At 44.3% G+C, this 21,775-nt stretch overlaps 5 protein-coding genes across 9 annotated transcripts; 2 read left to right on the top strand and 3 right to left on the bottom strand.

Moving 5' to 3' along the window:
• Positions 1 to 291: 291 nt before the first annotated feature.
• Positions 292 to 2,965, bottom strand: LOC6620067 (hematopoietic lineage cell-specific protein). 2 transcript variants are annotated; one of them, XM_032722173.1, is made up of 4 exons: positions 2,822 to 2,965; positions 2,425 to 2,638; positions 1,954 to 2,357; positions 292 to 1,896 (listed from the first exon to the last, which is right to left on the bottom strand). In XM_032722173.1, the coding sequence occupies exons 2-4, from the start codon at positions 2,589 to 2,591 to the stop codon at positions 818 to 820; spliced, it is 1,650 nt and encodes a 549-aa protein (XP_032578064.1). In that variant the 5' UTR covers positions 2,592 to 2,638; positions 2,822 to 2,965; the 3' UTR covers positions 292 to 817. The 2 variants fall into 2 exon arrangements, with proteins under 2 accessions (XP_032578064.1, XP_002044279.1); XM_002044243.2 differs by having other exon boundaries at positions 2,425 to 2,635.
• Positions 2,966 to 3,803: 838 nt separating this feature from the next.
• Positions 3,804 to 9,539, top strand: LOC6620066 (annexin B9). 4 transcript variants are annotated; one of them, XM_032722176.1, is made up of 5 exons: positions 3,804 to 3,876; positions 6,029 to 6,082; positions 6,661 to 7,369; positions 7,430 to 7,611; positions 7,905 to 8,307. In XM_032722176.1, exons 2-5 carry the CDS (start codon positions 6,053 to 6,055, stop codon positions 7,956 to 7,958), a joined length of 975 nt encoding a protein of 324 aa, XP_032578067.1. In that variant the 5' UTR covers positions 3,804 to 3,876; positions 6,029 to 6,052; the 3' UTR covers positions 7,959 to 8,307. The 4 variants fall into 4 exon arrangements, with proteins under 4 accessions (XP_032578067.1, XP_032578068.1, XP_032578066.1 ...); XM_032722177.1 differs by having other exon boundaries at positions 3,862 to 3,901; XM_032722175.1 differs by lacking the exons at positions 3,804 to 3,876; positions 7,905 to 8,307 and adding an exon at positions 9,332 to 9,539.
• On the bottom strand, positions 9,183 to 12,020 carry LOC6620065 (uridine 5'-monophosphate synthase). Its single transcript, XM_002044241.2, has 3 exons — positions 11,773 to 12,020; positions 11,196 to 11,712; positions 9,183 to 10,448 (listed from the first exon to the last, which is right to left on the bottom strand). Exons 1-3 carry the CDS (start codon positions 11,923 to 11,925, stop codon positions 9,637 to 9,639), a joined length of 1,482 nt encoding a protein of 493 aa, XP_002044277.1. The 5' UTR covers positions 11,926 to 12,020; the 3' UTR covers positions 9,183 to 9,636.
• Positions 12,021 to 12,375: 355 nt separating this feature from the next.
• LOC6620064 (doublesex- and mab-3-related transcription factor A2) lies at positions 12,376 to 15,976 on the top strand. Its single transcript, XM_002044240.2, has 3 exons — positions 12,376 to 12,968; positions 14,536 to 15,057; positions 15,723 to 15,976. Exons 1-3 carry the CDS (start codon positions 12,714 to 12,716, stop codon positions 15,921 to 15,923), a joined length of 978 nt encoding a protein of 325 aa, XP_002044276.1. The 5' UTR covers positions 12,376 to 12,713; the 3' UTR covers positions 15,924 to 15,976.
• Positions 15,960 to 19,950, bottom strand: LOC6620063 (hematopoietically-expressed homeobox protein hhex). The gene is made up of 2 exons (XM_002044239.2): positions 19,365 to 19,950; positions 15,960 to 16,520 (listed from the first exon to the last, which is right to left on the bottom strand). Exons 1-2 carry the CDS (start codon positions 19,837 to 19,839, stop codon positions 16,039 to 16,041), a joined length of 957 nt encoding a protein of 318 aa, XP_002044275.1. The 5' UTR covers positions 19,840 to 19,950; the 3' UTR covers positions 15,960 to 16,038.
• Between the last annotated feature and the right edge of the window lie 1,825 nt (positions 19,951 to 21,775).

The following is a 21,775-nucleotide window of genomic DNA, read 5'->3' as shown; positions in this document are numbered from 1 at the left end:
TGCGCCACACCATGAATCATGGTACTGCCATGTTTCATGTAACATTTTCTACTTTACCAGATTACGATGCGTTCGGAACAGGCAGATAAGAATTCGATCCATCCAAGAAAGGCCTTGACAGTCCTACCCCAAAATAGAGATGCCCTCGTGATGTCACAAGGAACCCAACAATCTGCTCGTTCTTATCATATAGATATTTGTAAATTCCCTAAAATGATTTCATTGGATTTATTGGGACTTAAAAAAAACCCGAACTATAAGTACCACAAATTAAGAGAAAACTCGTTATTATTTAACTTTATTAATTATGTATTTCTTTATCAAAAGAGCAGACTTTTTGTTGTGACTGTCTTCAACATTAGATCTGTCTTTAACATTAGATCAGATCACCGTACACGGGAAACTCTCGTAGACTTTATACAATTCAAAAAGACCAAAATCGTTACTTGACACAAATATCATCACTAATGCATAAAATATGAAATGAGCGATATCTAAAATAGCTTGGCATATTTTCTTGGTAAAATAAATGTTTTAAATACAAAGAATGTAAAATGCAATAAATGATACATATATTAAAAATGGAATACCTCGGTTACTTTAGGTGCTGGCATAACAAATTACAATAATAATTCAATATCTAGCCATTCGTTGCACATAATTTGGAGGGTTAGGAGGGTAAACAATGGATGGGAAATGGGCTGGGTTAGTTGCGAATTGGTTTATATGGTTTATAATCCAACATCAGTATTATCGTTTTCGTTAGTATGTAAATACAATTTGATTTTGTTCTATCGTGAATTTCAATTGGAAGCTTTTATGAGTTCTGTCCCACCACCTGCACGTAGTTGGCTGGAAAGAGTCCGTAGCGGTTCTTGCACAATCCCCTCCACCACCCATCGTCGATCTTCTCGATGTGGGTGATCACGTCATCTGGATCAAAGGATATCTCGTCGTCATCCGCCGCCTGGTAGTCGTACAGGGCAATGGCGTGGATTCCGGTGTCCTCCAGGTAGTCGGCCAAATTGTCTGAGTTCGCGTAGATTGCCTCCTCGGGAACGGTTGCGGTGCCACTCTGAGCAACTGCCTCTGAAGCGGTTCCATTCGTTGGTGGCAAGGGCGAGGCAGCCTTAATCTCGGCCTGGTTCTGGTACAGTGGCTCTTCTTCAACTACTGGCTCAGGATCGGCTTGAGGTTGCGGCTCAGGTTGGACTTGGACTTGGACTTCGGGTTGAGGCGTCGGCACATGCACTGGTGATTGCGGCTCACTTCTGGGAGGCGTGGCCACGGTCTCAACCTCAATTTGGGGCACCACATCTGGTGGTGGAGCTGCAGCCTTGGCCACTTGAACTATTTCCGGCTCTCGAGCGGGAACAACCGATGCAGCAGCTGCCGTTGGCTCCTCCTTTGCTTCTACTTCTACTTTAACAGGCTGCGCTTTGGGAATGACAATGGGTTCCTTTCGTGCTGGAGGAGTTTCGGAAACAGGCGATTGCATCTGGTTAAATGCACTGATGGCATTGCCAATGCCTCCGGTTCGACCTGTCTGGATGGCCGCCCTGCTGCCCTTTGGAGGCGGTGCTTCCGTCGAGGTACGAGGAGTGTTCTCGGCCACAGTCTTCTTGGCGGCTTCCTCCCGATCGCGCTTGTCCTTGGCCTCACGCAGACGTTTCTGCTCCTCGGCCCGTTTACGTGACTCCTCCTCAGAGTTTTTAGCCAGGTTCTCGAACTTGGCACGCAAATTGGAAGGCTTGGCACCTTCGATGACTGGCTTGACCTTGTGGTCCACCTGGCTAGCGTGCTTCTGCGGGGCCTCTTTGTGGTCCCATCCAACCGCGGACTTGTCTTTTCGGTCCTCCTGAACGCCAAACTTTCCGCCAAAGCCCTTGGAGTAATCTGATGTTGGGAGAAGATATAAATAAATGAGACATTAATTTCAGTTAGGTGACTTACCCTTCTGAGACTCGTGCTTCTCCACCTTCTCGATGTGATCCCAGCCCACGGCCGATTTATCCACCCGATCGGACTGCACTCCGAACTTGCCTCCGAAGCCAGTGGCGTAGTCCTTCTGGGAGGCGTGCTTCTCGACCTTTTCGACGTGGTCCCAGCCCACGGCAGACTTGTCCTTGCGATCCTCTTGCACTCCGAACTTTCCCCCAAAACCATCGCTGTAGTCTTTCTGCGAGGCGTGCTTTCCCACCTTGCCCTGGTAGTCATGACCCACAGCCGACTTATCCATGCGGTCCTTCTCAACGCCAAACTTGCCGCCGTATCCGTATCCTGCGTTCTGATCCTTCAGCAGCTGCTTCTTCTTGTCCAGATCGGCCTGCTCCGTCTCCTCGCGCAGCTTGTCCATGCTAAAAGCAGAAAGAAAGGGAACAATGAACCCAATACCCAGTGTTTCGAGAATTTCGGATGACTCACTCGATGGTGCCTGCTGTGCGACCGCTGCCGTCGATCGTCTTCGATCCCCAGCGCTGCTCCTGCTCGCTGACATCGTTCACGAAGTCCGGATCCGTCTCCCAGTCGTCGTCCTCCGCGGAGACGGCACTGGTGGCCTGAATCTGGTGACCGGCACTTGCCTTCCACATTCTGTTTACCGGTTTCTGGTCGCTGGTTACTCGCTTGTCCTTATCTGCTGGGTAGATAGATAAACACCATGACGAGTGTGAGTAGTCGGGGCAGGTTTTCAATTGCAGGGGCTCTGCTTCCGATTCGTGGCCCAGATAACAAGTCACAAAACACCGAAGAAGGGAGGGGCCGACGAAGCCGGATCGGGAACAAGATGCCACTGGCGCTCTAAGTTCATATATATACTCACATCCCGATGACTAACTCCTACTGCAAGAGGAACTTATAATCTGGTGCCGCTAGTGATGTCTGCAAATTTCTGGGAGGAGAAGGGTTAAACAATTGATTCATAAAGAGACCAACAAACGGGAAACTAACTGAACTAAATTTCATTCGATACAATGGATGCATCGATAAGCTACAAAAAGCCGATAAATTATGGTGAGGAGCTTGACAAAAGGTAGTTGCTGCAGTTTTAGGGGCGACCCATTTAAATTAATAAAATATACAGTCGTGGTTCTTTTACTTCATTCGATAAGTCAATGCACCGATATATATTGCAGTACCAATATGTGATCGTGATCAATAGAACTGAGTACTCGGACAAAAGGTATTTGTTTTTATACTAAGTGGCGCCACATTAATTTGTATAATTAATAAGATTATCATTGTTTTTTTTTTTAGATTGAAAATTAGTTTGGAGGTAATTCTTCAAGTATAAGAGTTGTGTATTTCCATAGAACCGCAAACTTGTCATCGATATAACGATAGTTTTTGGTTTGATCTTGCTCCGAAGTCGGCTGACAATTAACGGAAATAGCCTTTTATATATAGTTATAAAAATAGTATTAACGACTTACATATTAACTAGAATTAATTCACCGGCTTAAGAAGTAACAGGATATTTAGTTGACTGCATTGCCTCAACGGCTAAATATTGAAATCAAAGGTTACATTTTCAAATTCAATGCGTAATCAGATCTTATTTTATTTCCCCAATGTCGTCATTATCACAATGCAAATATGCATCTGAAAATATCGTGGATGTCTCAACAGCTTCCAATGGCGATGATTCATGCATCTTGGAACACTTTAGATTCTACGGTGTATACTATGACGACGCAGAAGATACCAGCTTCCAGTTAGGGCGCTACCACCCAATATTTCCTAACAACAACAACCTATCGCCGGTTGGTTCATCTCTAATCGACTTCCAGCGAGAGAGCGCGAGTATAAAAGCCAAACACGGAGCGCAAACAGCTATAGTATTTATTCACATCGCTTGCAGTTCGCATCGTCAGACTTGTACGTTGAAAATCGAATATCATTGGTAAATCAAAAGGAATTTGTAGATAAAACTCATTGTTTACTCTCGCTGTGCCAGAAATCGCAAAAAGTCAAGCGGAAAATCAGTCGGATAAGTGAGAAAAGAAAGTGTGTGCTAAACACTCGAAGATAATTTTCATTTGTGCCACTTTAACATGGGCATTTTGTAGAATTCTAGTTGTGGGTGCGGTATCGCGAGAATTCTCCAGAATCTTGTTTCTCTATTTACTTTATATTCCAATAATAAAAGCCTCGGGTGGGAGAAAAATTCAAAACCGAAAGATGACATCATCAAACTCAAAAGCAAAAGCCCCACTCTTTTGGCGTTTTCTCTCGCGACGCGTGTGACTTTTCTCATCTCCGACCAAATCTAAGTAAACTTTTTGTTCCTTTCTTGCTTTCCCATTTTACTTGGGAATGAGAAGCGGAATGCTTCGAAATATCTCTATCCCCCAGTTCCCTGCTTAATTTAGTAATTCAATCAACTTCAATTGCCCGACAGGCGCTTCAAACTACAGTAAGCACTGAGTATGAGCGCCTGGGCCTTGCTCAGCATTACTCACCGGAATCGGATGTGGCCACATTCCACCGTCCACAAAATATAGTAGTAGTGTACTCGAGGCCGTGCAATTATAGTAGAATAGGTGTGTCATCAAGGTTTATTACGGAGTAAATTGCTCAGTGCACTTGCAAAACATTTTTGAAACATTTCGAGGTACAGTCCATCGAGGTCTCCAAAAGAAGTTTGCAAAAGCTTTTGGTTATGGAGTTTTTCACACATGGTCACGAGCTATTCCAGTTTTTACACCTAGATTAGAATATCTCTTTTTTAAAGTCGTGCTCAGAGCTTCCAATTGACGTCACAAATCTGGTGAATCATTCCGTGCTGTAATTTCAATGTATCATCAGGCTATTTCAAGAGCAATATCACCAGATACCCTCTGCTGAAGCAAATATCTTGTATTTTCCAGACCCCCAACCACTTCCAAACTTTTTTAATGGAACAAAAGAATTATAATTAAGGGTGTTTCCAACCACAAATGTGTTTTATAGATTGAGGTCAAACTATCACGGAGAACTCCAATCAATATTTAGAGAGTCTAACCAAAGATTTTTGATTACATTATTTCCAACTTGCAATATAATTTATTAAAAAAGAAATCATATATTAACTAAAGCTTCTATAAACACTAGAATCTTGAGTTTAGTTGTACGCCATTCGTATATGAACCGGTTTCAACGTTGGCCAAAACATTTTGTTTGTTTATAGCTCGACTGCAGAGGCGTTTGTAGTTGTATCTTTTTGTTAACTTTTTTGTTTTTTGTATGGCGTCGCCACGTCAAGTCTTTTATAATGCTTTTTTCGGCTGCCTTTTGTTGACTTTCTACTTTGGCGGCAGCATAGAAAGGCAAACATGTATTTTCTGCCGCAATGTGGTTACTAATTCGGGAGCTATCAAAAATCTCAATCCATTTATCATTAGGTAATTTGGCCCTATTGATTTTAAGGATTATGTGGACTAGTCCCTCGAGATAGTGTTCCACTTGACAACTGAAGTGGAGTGGTAGACCTAGAACGCAAAGGGGTGACGAGGCAGACATTTCCCTGAAGCTTTCTCTTGGCCACAAACGAGCCGTGCCCGATGTTTTCCAAGCCAGAACGCAATGAGCTCATCCGTTTATGAGGCCACTTCGTGTGGGTTTGGTCTGGCCTATCACGAAACTGCCGCGCCATGCCATTTGGCTATCAGACGCACCCGGTTCCAAGGTTCGGTCCTCCGTCAGCTGCCTACTGAAAAGTGGAAACTTTCACTTTCCCCTGGCAGTACATTGAACTTCGATTTGGGCACCGGTTGGCGAGGAAAACTAGAAAAACATCTCGGTAAATAAACTAGGGAAAAAATCAATGGGCAAAAATGCTTTTAGACCAGCGCCAGGCTGGCTACGGGACGTATGCGTAATGCGAGGCTTTTACGAGTTGATGATGTCACCAAGCAGGGCATGAATTAACCAAAGGCCGGGTTTATTGGGCCTGGGAAACATAACTTAGCCGACCTTGCTGGGGGTTCAGTTTTCAACACGATTTCGGGTTGGCCATTATTCATTATGATTTCCGACTTCCTACTTACAGATTTTTCACAACAAACCAATCAAAATGAGTTCCGCTGAGTACTACCCATTCAAGGTGAGTTTACAATGGATTGTACCTTATGAATCGAAAATGTATATATCTATCAAAGTCAATTATTTCGCGCGATTAGTGCTGTTAATGTAAAAAATCAGATCAAATCAGATTCAACAGATAGATGAAAATATCTTAATGTTATTTTTTCTAAAATGTGTGTTGTTGCCAAGTAAGCAAGATTTTTCTAGATGCAATCTATAAATTACTGCAACAACCAGATGCTACGAAATTATCTATAATTGGGCTATTAAATTATCATCAGAGGTGTATACTATACAATCGTTGACAAACAAGTACCGACTGATGGGAGAAGAGACTGATAAGAGGGTTTCATTTATGAGTTCCTTAGATAAGAGTCACAACGAAAAAAAAGTAAATATAGAAAGCTAACTTTATTGCAGAAGAATTCATGCAAAACTGAGATAATACATGTAGGGAATAACCACATATTTGTATTTAGAACAAGAGCCACTGAGTAATGTTGAGTCACTTCTTTGGGATTACGTGCCCTGCATTAAAATACACCCAATTGTTCATTGTTGTTACTCACTTGCTGATTGGCTATATTCGATTTGCAGTGCACACCCACCGTCTACCCGGCCGATCCCTTCGATCCCGTCGAGGATGCGGCTATTCTGCGCAAGGCGATGAAGGGCTTCGGCACCGACGAGAAGGCCATCATCGAGATCCTGGCCAGGCGTGGCATCGTCCAGCGTTTGGAGATCGCTGAGGCGTTCAAGACCTCGTACGGCAAGGACCTGATCTCGGACCTCAAGTCCGAGCTGGGCGGCAAGTTCGAGGATGTTATCCTGGCTCTGATGACGCCGCTGCCCCAGTTCTATGCCCAGGAGCTGCATGACGCCATCTCGGGACTGGGAACCGACGAGGAGGCCATCATCGAGATCCTCTGCACGCTGTCCAACTACGGCATCAAGACCATTGCCCAGTTCTACGAGCAGAGCTTCGGCAAGTCCCTAGAGTCCGACCTGAAGGGCGACACCAGCGGCCACTTCAAGCGGCTGTGCGTCTCGCTCGTCCAGGGCAACCGGGATGAGAACCAGGGCGTGGACGAGGCCGCGGCCATCGCCGATGCCCAGGCTCTGCACGACGCCGGCGAGGGACAGTGGGGCACAGATGAGTCCACCTTCAACTCGATCCTGATCACCCGCTCCTACCAGCAGCTGCGCCAGATCTTCCTCGAATACGAGAACCTGTCGGGCAACGACATCGAGAAGGCCATCAAGCGGGAGTTCAGCGGATCCGTGGAGAAGGGTTTCCTGGCCATCGGTACGTTCTTATAGCATACTATTCTTTAGAGTCCCTTCTAACTGATGCATTGCTCTGCAGTCAAGTGCTGCAAGTCCAAGATCGACTACTTTTCGGAGCGCCTGCACGACTCCATGGCCGGCATGGGCACCAAGGACAAGACGCTGATCCGCATCATCGTCAGCCGGTCGGAGATCGATCTGGGTGACATCAAGGAGGCATTCCAGAACAAGTACGGCAAGAGCTTGGAGTCCTGGATCAAGGTAAATACCGATTTCAATTACATTCATATTTGCGTGTGCTTGCCAGAACTTTCAACTCTGCACCCTCTTCAATGTGCCACTAACTCGCATTCGATTGTACCTGCAAAAAGCCCCATTAATCGTGGTTCCATCAAAGTTTAATAATCGTTCATCCAATCTGGCTTCTCCTGTTGTTGTTACTGCTCCCTTGCCCAACACTTTCTTGCCGATTTCTGAGGCCATTATCTCTTCCCGGCCGACTGCTTCATTTGTGTGCATAAAACATTAAAACTTGGCATATTCTATATTTTTAGGGCGATACATCCGGCGATTATAAGCGTGCCCTATTGGCTATTGTTGGCTTCTAAAAGATCCCCATCCAACAATAATTTATCTCTTTCGTCTGTTCCACGCTCTAAACTATATGCAAACAGAATGTACAAACGAAATTCCGATATCGAATAGTTGACAATGTATAGTTTTTGAATTGGAACACGTTTTAACGAGGACGCAGTGCATTTAAGTCGTAGAATCAGAACCCCAGTCTCGCATCCTGTTGATTTTTATAACCATTGTGACTTTTATTATTATGACTATGCACGCCACATGCACATAATTGTATCTCTATAATTACTACACCTCAGGCTACTTGCGTTGCTGTGTAGCTATACTTTCAGTTTTGTTTTGAGTCTCATTTGCAAGATATTTTAATTTAAAAAAAAATACGAAAATAAAAAATACGAAAAAATGAAATACAAAATTTAAATCGAGTTTCTGTTACTGTTAGCGAGGTCTCTGCACTGCTTGTCATGTAAATAAGAGCGCTACATTGGGTCGCCTAACATCAAAACATTAAACTTTAAAAAGGGCGTGGATTAAACCAACATACAAATCGATTTAAATGGGGCTAAAGGAGTATATTAGCCCTTTTTAACTGAGTATATAAACTTGATCAGCAAGTGTAAAAGCTATATAAACTGTTAACTGTTATAGTTCAATTTAAATGAAACCGCAATCTACTTGCACTGCTTGCTAAAAGTACATGTCAATTAAATGTAAATATAATGTACATACAAATACAGGATGTACAACTTTAAATGTTATGTTAAATTCGAAAATGTGGACTTATTGATTTTGCTGATCAGGTATATATATAGTTGATTACCCCTTGGAGGAGTAGCTTCCGGCAATTAACCAAACCATAAGCCATGTATACAAAGTAAAAGGCGTTTAATGCTCTGACCCTCTGCTCTTTTCACGCTTTTCTCTACCCGTTAAAATCAACCAACAACAGGAGGATGCCGAGACCGATATTGGATACGTCCTGGTCACTCTTACGGCTTGGTAGACGGAAGCAGCCGGAATATCCGAATATCTATGAGCAATACCCCACTGTTCAAGTAGAAAATGCCAAAAAAAAAAATTACGTTGCATTTCCCCAAAAAAAAAGTTTAACAAAAGCGAAGAACAAATGGAGTTGTCTATATACACTAGTTGTGATGTGTTCTAAAAATCCAATCTACGAAACGCTTAGTATTTTCCCTCTGTGCAATAACGTCTAACGTTCAACGATTATTTAACATTTTTACGTATTTTTATTTTGTATACATGTCTTTTTTTATTGTAAATTATAGCGCATCGAAGTCGTATGCGTAGTTTGTGCTTGTATTAACTAATAAAGTTGGCTTACACTCAACGGCAAAGCTGGGTCACATTCACCATCCACTGATCTCCTTTCCAGGACGACCTCTCCGGAGACTACAGCTACGTCCTGCAGTGCCTGGCCTCCTACTAAGGAGTTCCTCGTTGACGGAGCCACCTCACATCGATTGTTAACCATTCTATTTGTTGTAACTCTTACTTTAGCAAGCCTCGTTTGCCAACAGTTTTGCGGAAGATTCATAGCCTATGTTCAATTCATAAATGCACTGTAAAATCGCGGTAAATAATTGGAAGGTTTTTTCACTTATCTAGGGTAACCGAAACCAAGGGGGAATGGGTGGGTATTGGGGAATATTGGTTAAAGGGGAATGCTGTTTGGGTTTTCTACTTCGCGACTCGATCCTGGTAGGCTGCCCAAAGGCGGTCGCGGTACGTCTGGGCCGTCTGCTTCGGGTTGGTGGCCTTCAGGATGCCCCTGCCCACCACTCCGATATCGGCTCCCCGCTCCTTGACCACATGCTCCGGGCTCTGGTACTGCTGGCCCAACTGGTCCACGCCCTCGTCTATTTTCACACCGGGTGTCAGCTGCAGAAGACCGGGGAAGGCAAAGGCATCGGAGGATTGGCATACCACACCGGCCACGAAATCCACATCGGCGCCCTCGGTGGCGATCTTGTTGCTGTTCTCCTTGTACTTCGCGTCGATCAGGTTGCCGCTGGCCGACATCTCTGCCAGCAGGAAGACGCCGCGTTCCTTGCCGGCTCCTCCTTCGCCAAGGCCCGCCTTCAGACCCTGCAGAATACTGCGTCCAGGTAAGGTGTGGGCTGTGACCAGGTCAGCCCAACTGGAAATCTTATAGATGCCCTTGCCGTACTGCAGGGACACCGTGTTGCCGATGTCTGCGAACTTGCGATCCTCCATCAGCAGGAAATTGTGCCGCTGTGCCAGAGCTTGCAGGTCAGCGATGAACTTATCACTGAAATCCTCCACAATGTCCACGTGCGTCTTCAGCAGGCAGATGTACGGGCCGCACTTGTCGGCCACGTCCAGGATCTCATCGGCGTGGGTCAGGTCGGCGGCCAAGCAGAGGTTCGTCTGTTTGCTGGCTATCAGGTTAAAGAGGCGCTTGGCCACCGCGCTCTTGGCCAGATTGGCGCGACTCTCGTAAGTCAGTTTAGTGCGCTGCAAGTCGTTGGCTGCGGGGAAAGTGATGGTGATTAGTTAACACTTCAGTTTTAAAACGTGCACGGAGACCTATCTTATCGCCTTTTCTTATCGCTATATGTCTGCTTTATACCTATGCCAATTTTCTTCAATAGCTTCACACTTTGGGTATCCCAAAGTACATAACTCTTTTCATCTGGGAATCGAATTTGGCTGTTGTTTATACAGTGTCATTTTACATACTTTTAAACTACTTTAAACTTTAGATTTAACTATGGATGGGTTATATGAATTGAGAATCCAGATGAATTCCCCTTTGGTATCTCAAGAGTATATAAAGAAGTTACTCCCCAAGGGCAAACACGATGATTAAGATGAGATTAGAATATTGTGACTTTACAAAAAGCAAACCGGTTCCCATATATCTCATCAAAGCGCCAAAAACGAAATGTGATTATTTATAAAAGATGGGCTTGATTGGAGGAGCAGGCTGGCTCTTGAGTGCGCTGATAAGCGTGGTGGCATAATTGAGTGCGGACCGGACACTGCCCCGAATCAGAATCACGTGCCGCATTCCCGGGAACGATCCGGTCCGATAGTGGAAACTAGATCGGCCTACCGCCATTTATGGCCGTTGTATAACTTTATAGTAGCGCGACTGGAGCGCTCCCCTAATTGAATTTGTTCGAGGCCATGTGCTGGCCGAGTGTCATGTACTTATTATCTATCTATGCATCTATCTATCTGGCAGATATCAGGGGGATCTGGAGCATACGCACCTCCGACAATGTCGGCCTTATCGCCGCCGACGAAGGTACCATCGCTGTTGATTTGCACGGCGGCGATGTACTTGGCCACCGCCTCCACGGTGGACTTCTCGATGCGCCCGGCCTCGTGAAGGGTATTCAGCAGGAAGGAGAGCGTGAAGAGCGAGTGCATCCGCACGCCGTGCTTGGCGATGTTCGCCACTCCACCCTGCTCACGGTCCACGACGACCACAGCGTCGGTGACCACAATGCCCTCGCCTTGCAGATCCCGCACCGTGTCCAGGATGCTGGAGCCGGAGGTGACCACGTCCTCGACAATCAGACAGGTGTCGCCGGCATTGAAGATGCCCTCGACCAGCTTCTTGGTGCCGTAGGCCTTGGCCTCTTTGCGCCGCACCAGCATGGGCGTTCCCTGCTGCACGGAGACAATGGTGGCCAGCGGGAGCGCCGTGTAGGGGACACCGCACACGTGTTTGGCGCTCAGCTGCTTGTCCTTGATGTGCTCCACCAGCAGGTCGGATACGGTTTGCTGTAGGGAGACCGAGTTAACTACTGGCATAGACATGGAGCACTAATCCCAAATACTGACCATCACATCCGGATAACTGACGATCACTCGGAGGTCGAAGTAGACCGGCGAATTTATGCCCACCTTCATCTTGAAGTCGCCGAACTTAAAGGCATTGATCTCGAAGAGCTTCAGGGCCAGGGCCCGCATTTTGTCGGAGTTCTGGGCAACCATGATGGCAATTCCAAATCTCGATCTTAAATCTTCGCACACGTGCTCGGCTCCTATAAGAACTGTCCAATTGGGAGTCTACGCTTTTTAAACATGCTGCCAGTGTGCACGTATATGCTAGCATTGGGGCACTTTTCTTACACCCTAATTAAGGTACGAGTTCTGGTTGCGCCGCCTGGGTGGTTAACTTTGCTAACCCGCAAAAACCTATCGAATTTGAAATTATTTAAACGATGGAACTATGCAATTTTCGTAGATCAAAATTTAAAATAATTAGTTATAGGTTATTAAAGTATCATCAATGATCAAGGAAATTATTCCACTTTTTGAATAACTGTTTCGAATATGAAAAATTTGCTGAATTCGTAGCTTAAACGTAATTTTTAGTTTCCGGGAAGCTTTAAGAAATTTCAAGGAAATGAATGGTAGATTATATACAATATTTTGTCCGCTGCATTGCTGTATTGTTCACTACTTAGCATTTGTAACTTGAAAGCATTGGCTCCGCCCACAAACCCTTGACTGAAACTTCAAGGGGAGGAGTCTAGTCATTTTGCAACAACCAATGGCAGTCCTGTAAGCTCAAATTGCAAAATGAAAGCCAAAGCGCCTGCGTAAGTCAACAAAGTTTGCGCCATTCTTTGAAACAATTCCAGATCCTTTGTCGCGTGTTTCAAAATTTAGTTTCTTTTCGCTGGTCCCCAAATAAGACGCGAATTTGTGCTCCAAAAGCAGCAACTTCTTAGTCGGAAAATCGGTTTTCACTGAATACATTTCTCGCCTGGGTTGCGATGGCCAGTTCAAGTGGTGAACCTTCTGATGAAGTGGCTAATAAGCGTCCTCGCCTGGTGGCTAATCCCAAGGCCACCAAAATAGTTGAACACCCAGCGCCCAATGTCGTCAATCGGGTGCCCAAGTGCGCCCGCTGCCGGAACCATGGGATCATTTCAGAGCTGCGGGGTCACAAGAAGCTCTGCACCTACAAGAACTGCAAGTGCGCCAAGTGTGTCCTGATCTTTGAGAGGCAGCGCATCATGGCCGCTCAGGTAAGTTAGGATTAATATGCACGGTTAGAAGCAAGCCTTTCTGCATAATTTGCAATCAAAGGGGTGAATGGTATTCACATATTACTATCCTCATCTTATTAGTACTTTCAACTTGTTAACTTCAATGTATAAGGAACATAGACGAATTATATATATTTTTTATATTTCTTTTCGGTTTATACGAATACTGAAAATTCCTTGATTTTCCTTGATTGATTGGCATCCAACATTCGGAGACTTTATTAACCAAATTCTTCCATTGTAAGCACATCAACAACATATTCCCTTCATTACCATTAACTTTAAATGAAATATGGAATATTCTTAAAAGCTAAAAGTTTTCTAAAATAACTCCAGGTTTTTAATGTGGTTTTTCCAACCAACGCAATTGTGTTGTACTGTACGCAATTGATCCTGTGATCGATTTTTAGTAGTAACCAAAGGCACTATAATAATTAAAAATAATAATTAAAACTTTGAAACCCGATTTAAGCCTTTTGATTATAATTTAACTTAATTAATTTCACTGTTATGTTATCTTTAAAATTTTTCTAACCTGGGACGACAAACAAAAAAACTATTAAGACGGGGAGATTAAATTAACAATAGGACCGAAAACTCCGAAACTTTCTTATATCGTGTTTTGTGACTTTGAATAACATTTAATAAACATTTAAGACAATTTAAATATATTCGATTTCTGCGAAACTTGTTTTCTTCAAATGATGTAAAAGAACTGTTATTAGCTTTTGGAAATACCTTTCCAACACATAGCAACTTAAGTCGTTCAAAAATAGTGGGCACGGAATATATAGTTGATCCAACGATCTTAGCAGACTTTCAATGACTCTGCTTTTTATAGTAGCAAAGGCATTAGAATACAGATTATGATGTCCATAGATTATATTGGAATGCAGACTATATTCAATGCGTGCCCTGCCGTGATTTCCAAACATAAGTTCAGAATCAACTCAATTCAAGAATAATTAAACAATTCAACATAAGAGGTAAATAGTTTTCCCAGCTATTTGTATCCAGAACACAATATGTAAGCCACCCCATTCGGATTCAATTAATCTGTGTAACTGAATTTAATTCCAGCTTTCTTGGAAAAATAGTTAGCAATGCCATTTATATTGTGTTTAGATTAAGCGCTGGCCAAGTTCTCAATTCGAAACACAAATAGCCGATGGACACACCCCACTCCAGTGCCAAGTCAAACAGCCAATGAAACGGAATACGGGGAACAAATCCAGCCAGAGCAAGGACAACCAGTCCTGGATTCCCTCCCCTTTAGATGATGGTGATGATGGAAAGTTGTCAAGGCGTAGGAACAAATCGACCAAAATATCCGCTTACCAACTGTTTGCACAAGTGTGGCTACGTCTCGCATTTCATTAGATCGGTGTGGATGAGCTAGGATGTGCTAGGATGTACTAGGATGTGCTGGGATGTGGGTGATACCCCAAGGAATTGCTGTGGCCTTTGTTTGCGGCTAAGTCAAACAGCAGCAGACGGACCGAGTTGTTCACTTGTCGCATATTAATTTCCATTTGTGGGCTTTCAGGTTGCCCTGAAGCGCCAGCAGGCAGTGGAGGATGCGATTGCCATGCGGCTGGTGGCCAACAAGACGGGTCGTTCCATCGATGCACTGCCGCCAGGAAACATCTTCGGTCTGACCGTCACGCAGCCCAGTTCGCCGCGTCCCAAGCGAGAGGATGACCAGGCGGAGAAGCCCATTTCGGAGGAGCAGCAGCAGCAGCTCATGCGGAAGGAGGAGGAGTACAGCGAATCGCCGGCGGTGGCCCAGGATCTCAGTGCGCCCCGAAGAGATAACGTCTCCCAAACGGCCATTGACATGCTTGCCCAGCTCTTTCCGCAGCGCAAGCGATCTGTCCTGGAGTTGGTGCTCAAGCGCTGCGATCTCGATCTGATTCGGGCCATCGAGAATGTCTCGCCCACTGGCAAGTCCTCGCCAGTGGATGTCACCAGCAACCAGTTGCCCAGCCAGGAGCCGGTCATGTTGACCACTGTGCCACAGCCCACGCCGCCCAGGAGCAGCGCCTTCAGGCCTGTGATAACAGATCAGGTAAGCGATCTAACTTTATAGTGTCAAATGTAGCAAGTATCTTTTAGTTACAAGATATTGTAGTCCAAGTTATAGTACGGAGTTGTATTCAAGTGAATATACCAAGGTACCTGAATGTACCTTTGGTAATAGTGTATTCTAGATTCGTTTTTAAAGTATGCTATCTGGCTAAGATAGAAGCGTTTCCGAATGTAAAAAGTGTTACTTCTTGATCGTCTGTAGATCTTGGAAACGATTAAAGCTAGAGAGTTGGGAATAAGCATGCAGATTCTAGAAATTCCGCCTTCATCCAAGCTTGTTAATTATTTTTTATGTAAATTTATATAGATCAATCGATCTGTCCTTGTAAGTTAATATTTCTATTGCAACAACAGGAACAGTCTAAATCACTTTACTGCTAAAGACATTTTTTTTTCGGATTCAAAATCAATGTTTTTGAACTATGGGGCTGTCCTATAACATAAATAATAACATACACTACTTATTTGTAATGTTTTAAAGGCTTATTTGTGTTTTTTTTTATGTATAATGCACTTTCGAGCAAAGTTCAACGGTCTGTATTTCCGCTTCCAGAAATCAATCCAGTCACGATTGGCCTGGTCCATGGAAGTAGGAAGTACCTAATGCAATATTTATTTAAGTGCATAAAAAATCTTACCTTTCAGTACCAGAGCAAATCGGTGGTAGAGCTGAAGCCGCCGGTCTTTGGAGGCAGTGCATCGGCGGCGGCGGCAGCTGCCATTTGTGCGTACCCCAAGTGGTTTGTGCCGCTCTCCTTTCCGGTAACCATGGGCCACCTATCCAATCTGGCGCCAAGATGCACCCTGCCCAACTGCGCCTGCCTGGACAGCTACCAGTTGCACTAGGAGACCACCCATCTAGTACTTACTAACTCGCATAAATATAATTCTAATGAAATAAATTTATTTATCCTAACTACAAGCTGAACTAACTTATGAGTCATTGGGCCATCCTTTAGCTTCACTTGGGCGTCTCCTCCGCCTCGCCTTCGTCTTCGTCGTCGTCCTCATCGTCCTCGGACAGATACATACGATCCTCCTCGTCGCTCTGCTGGCCACTCCCGCTCCCGCTGCCCAGATTCAAGACGGGAACATTGCTGCTCGAAGCGCTGGAGGGTGATCCCACGGCAGCGCCTGCTATGGCTCCTTGGGCGGATGCACTGCGCTTGCTGAGATTGGCCCGTCGCCACTTGGCCCGCCGGTTCTGAAACCAGGTCTTCACCTGCCGGTCGGTCAGCTTGAGTTGGAGGGCCAGATGACGCCGTTCCTCCGGCGACAGGTACTTGGAGCTGGCGAAGCGAGCCTCGAGATTTTTGGTCTGCTGGGAGGTGAATCTGATCTGGCCGCCTTTTCGCTTCACGCCGAAGTTGGACATGTAGAAGCTGGCCGCCGGATAGGCATTGCAGTAGAGGGCGGCTGCAGCGGAGGCAGGATTGGGGAATCCTACGGGTTATAAATGAGGACAGGTTGACTTAGATTGCAATTGATGGAGGGGGTACAAAACTAACTTATTTTAAACAAGTCCTAATCTTATTCACATTGTGATCAAAGGTATCCCATTTCTTAAGACTAATATTTAATCTTAACATTGGATTGTTAATACAATAATTTCGATATAAAGAACGAATGACCCACTCCATTTATCAAATTCATTTGTCGAACCAGCGTTGTTTATCAAAAGCCTCCATGAAAAAGTCGAGGACAATCGATTTCGTTGAATAACGATTTTGAACCATCTGCCCGATATAAAGCGGCGCAATCATTGGATTGTGATTGGTGGCTCCAGTGGCCTGGTATTCCCTATCTCCGCCCACCCGCTCTTATCAAAGTAATCGGACACAACAATTGCGAGTGGTACAAGTGTATGGGTGTTGTATCAGTATCGGGGAATATGTCAACGCCCACTTGTAACTGGGTGACGACTTGGTGGCCATTGCGAAATGGATCGACTGTACGCCGAGACTCCGGGGCAATTGGGCGAAATCAATTGGCACCCGATTGCGAACCTATCTGCACCTATGTACATACGTACACCTATGTGATAAGGAAGGTGGGCTCTTTTTCTTAGTTAAGGTAACGGAAATTCGCACTTGGCGCATATTTGGAGTGTGCTCCATCGCTGAACCAAGCTGATATTTCGGGATCTGACCAAAAACCATTGGAAATGGCCGAATGCCATTAAATAAATAACGTGCGATTGCAGATGCCATAATTTAAATCGTTACAAATAGACTTATTAACGTTTATTTTTATTAAGTGGCGTACACGGAGTGATAAGGCCGCAGAGCACTCTTATCATCTTCCCAGCGGCATTTAATCGCTGAAAATTGGATTTGTTATTATTTTATAATGTGCGTGTCCGATTGAAGGAATAAAATCATATCAGGTACTTGTCGCCAACACCAAGCCCCCGCCCTTCCCATTTGCCCCTTGTCCAGGTGGAACGTGTGTCGGGTACGGACGGGCTTATCTTAATCAAATGGCAATCGTGGCTATAAGATGATGGACAGCGCCTATTAATCGCCTCTAATAGCATTTTTGTTTAGATAAGCCAAACAAATCGGAAATCGGGACAGCAGTACAGTTGAAGTGGCCTATACGAGCCGATACTCCTATCTGCTTTGTGTGATCAGTATGGCATAGAACAAGGTAATCAATACTCCTTTTTTTGAAGCGCAGTGTGATCCTAACTCATTACAGATATATCCTCGAGATTGTAAACAGAAAGGTGCTCTTAGATATTCCCTTCCATTGTGATATTATATTGATACCTATGCTATTTCACTAGACTAAGATCGAAAGATACAGTCTGTGATAATGGTGTGATATCAAAAGGTTTAAGTGAGTTTTATTTCACACAGTCCATCTGATTTGCAGCAGCCCGATTTTCCCAACTCAACAGGAATGCCTTTCGATGAAAACTAACTGTCACTTCAATATCCATAGCTATAGTTTCTGTTGTCTCTCACCTGAATTTCAAATATTTGTCACTTCTGATAAGCCACCGAAATATTTCGTGGGTTTTCCGATCTCAATGGGGTGTTTGTACTGCGAGGGGGTGGAATTCGGACACTTTGACTTTATCAGCATTGCTGGGGCTAATCTACCGTTACACCAAAGCACAGAGAACCAACCGGGAAATGCAGTTTTGGGGCGGGGAAAATGGGATTTCGAGTGGCATTGGCGCCAACACTTGACTTTGACAAACACCCAACTGCACCACCACACACACATTAATCATGTTTATGGCCCATTTTGTGTGGGATCCCCATTGTAATATTCGGACTTAGGCTAGTTTAGATATTTGGTATTTAAATGAGGATTTCTGGCACCACCTTTCCCATGGCGATCAATTTCCATGTGTCAACTTGATGGGCGAGATTAAGGTGTCAGCATGGGGAGGTTCAATGACTTGAACTTGGTAGTGTCGAATCAATCCTAGTCTTTGCTAAAAACTGTGAGAAAGTCTAATAGAAACTATGGTTTCAAACTTCGTGGCTGCCTTAATTTTATCTTTAAGATACAGGACTTAACACATCATACTTTGTGAATGCTTCAGCCTTTATCTGCATTTTAGTGTTTAATTGATAATTGTAGCGCTTATTCATTCATAACAACTGCTACGCAGGTGACTTTCCGGTCATTTGATAGTATGATGAAATGCTAATGAGGTCAAACAATTAAATTATGTTTTACCCTGATGGCATACATCGTCTGGCTAATTGATTTTCCAAAACCGTATTAATTAATATATTACTGAACTATTTTATGATAATAATATACTAACTTCAATAACTTCACCTAATGTTTTCACAGTCTGTTGCATATATTCTTATAGAAAAATGTAAACAGTTCGAAAATTGTATAATTTTGAACTTATTCCTGAATTTTTTGAATAATAAATTATTGTCTTCATTCATAATGTCGAATAAGTAGACTTCACTTCTCGGACTTATAACCGCTATACAATCTTTTGAATTTGCTGAGATTAGATTGCATATAATTTAATATTTCATTTCTATACTTTTCTATAGCAAATTATCTCGTAAAAAACACCAGAACTTTATAATACATTTTTCGATATTTCAGAAAAACTTAAAACTAACAAAACTGCAAATATGTCCTAATGTCTTCTCTTCCTGTACCCTTTTTTTATTGAATGACTTATTATAAATTACTACAAGAATTAAGGAATTATCTTGAAAACGTATCTGTATCTTATAGGAAATCCAATACCCAACTAAAATTCATGTTAATCCCACTAAGTAGGTATTCTGAACCACTCACCTTCGCAGTCCATGGAGAAGGGACTGTATTGATCACAATAGGCTGTTGGCTGAACGGCGGCTGCGGCGGCCACAGCGGCTGCCTGGAAGTGGGGCATGAAGAGCGAGGGATTCTTCTGGAGCTGCAGCACCTGCTGGTAGAAAAGCGAGGCGGGATCCGGGTAGATGGGGTTGAAGCGCAGCGAGGTGGGTGCCAGCACGGCACCGGAGTCCATACTCTTCAAGGCATACTGGGCGGCAGCTGCCTCGCGGGATAGATCGAAGATGTTGGTGGCGGACGATGGAGAGGAGGATGAGCCGGTGGCCAAGGATGCCTTGGGCATGGCCAGTGCGGGTGGAGAGGCTATGCCGACTGTTCCCGCCACGGGACTTTGAGAGGAGCCTCCGCGCGACTGAGAACGATGCGAGGAGCTCTTCTGCTCTAAGATATTCTCAATGGAGAAGGCGGCCTTGCTGGACTTGGTGGCGATATCCATATTGGTGGGTTCTCAGAGCGGTAGTAACGAACTGTAGGTACCGATTGATTGGGTCCGGAGCGATCGAAGCGACTGCGTCGGCCGCAGGCGATGAACTAATGGCCATCAGCTGTAGGAGCCGCCGCAGAGCCCATGGGCGCTATAAATTGTACCAAATCTGATTTCACAGAATATAATAGATTGTACCTATAATGTTGTGCTAATGGGTAGATATCAATATTAACAATAATAGAGCGGTATGTAGATATGCCGCGCATGGGAGATAGTGCCGAGCTACCGGCCATCGATTGATAAGCGAGTGGTGGTTGGTTAGGCGCTCCACTGCCGCGATGGCACTCCACTCCACTCCACTCGATTCCTATTCCCAATACCCAATACCCATATTCCGATTTCCAATTGCAGGCGGCGACAGCTCGACATCGGTACGCGGTTGGACACCCAATCGGCGATCGTCGTATAAATCACAGTCCCTGCTCGCCCGCTTATTGAGCTGCCAACCCACCGAACCCGCCGAACCACCCAACCACCCTCCCCCAGAACGCCTCCCACTCGGCGGGTCGGTGCGTTTGATCGAGTAATTGTTAATCACCCCTTATCGGTATCGTTACCTGGTTTCGGCTCTCGGCTACTGTTTGGCTATTTTACTCTGTTGATTGTTGTTGTAAACAAATTAAAATTGCCCCAAAAGGCACCCCCTACCCCCCTCGATCCCAGCCCCCGCCCCCACCATCAGAAAGCCATCGCTTTGATTGAGTAATCGAGTTTGTGTTATGATTTCGGCCATGGTGCCGTCCCTCTCTGCTTTTTGGGAACAATATATGCGTCTGTATACCTGGGGTATGGATAGGTGTTTCGGGGTGTCTTATCAGTTGTACTCGGGCTCCTCGCAAAGCCTCCCAGATGATGGATTACTTCTGATTTCGGCTTGGGCCGGGGGTGATAAAATGGAAAACGCACAGCCCATAAATGCCTCTAATTGTTGTTATTGTTGCTGATAGATACCCCTTTGATGTTGTTTTCCAGGTCGCCCCAGAAATTTGTACCTTCGAGATAAGTTTTGGGCCTCGACGAGTTTCGAGAACAATGAAAATCTTCAGTGTCCGCTGAAAAGGATGTGATCATGTCTTCGATTCACACGACGAGTAGAAAGTAAATAGTAGAAAGTTCTTCATTTTTGGCGATGATTCTAATGTGATGGTGACTACTTTAAATTGGCAGGAGTTCAATCGAAACTGTATGACTTCACTATTCAATGACTCAAATTCATATTTCTATTGATACGATTCGCTGAAAAGTGATTTAATGAGTTGCAAATAGAATTCTCGGGGGTTCTTCGTTGAAAAGGGCAGTAAACTACAACCAATCGATTGGTGATTAAGAATTTATGACAACCAAATTTTAAAAATAGCTCTTTGAACATCATATTTTACATTTCTTTTCGCATAATAATCGATATACCTCAATGGAAAGCCCCTAGACTGAAAAAGGTTTAAAACATTTGGGAAACTAATTTATGCAAAGCCTGCTTTCGAAGATATGAAGGAAAGGAACCCCATACACCAACCATACTACCGAGTGCACTTGTAATCCCCGGATATATCACTTCGACGCTTCATCATGAGCAGACACTTGTTGCTCTGCTATCTGATAGTCAGCTGTGTGATCCCCGACAAAATCCCATCGATATAACGTTTTGCACCCGAAAAACCCAACTGACGTCCATTTTGTGACATATCACAAGGTGAGTATTCAAATTTATCCATATGAATGGTTCGAATAGCGTATTGGGCGGTGTGACGGTTGGTCCGAAGGAGGCTCTCAATGGTAAGTAATGACCATTCAAAAAGTATTTTGTACTTTACAGAACAAAATTATAACATAATAATGAATAGTGAATAATGAATGGTGATAAAAATAAAAGCGTTTTTCGGTGGTA

Source organism: Drosophila sechellia, chromosome 3R, assembly GCF_004382195.2.
Source record: "Drosophila sechellia strain sech25 chromosome 3R, ASM438219v1, whole genome shotgun sequence".
NCBI classification, from domain to species: domain Eukaryota; kingdom Metazoa; phylum Arthropoda; class Insecta; order Diptera; family Drosophilidae; genus Drosophila; species Drosophila sechellia.
Note: the sequence above shows the minus strand (reverse complement) of the source record. Positions and strands in the feature narration are given on the sequence as shown.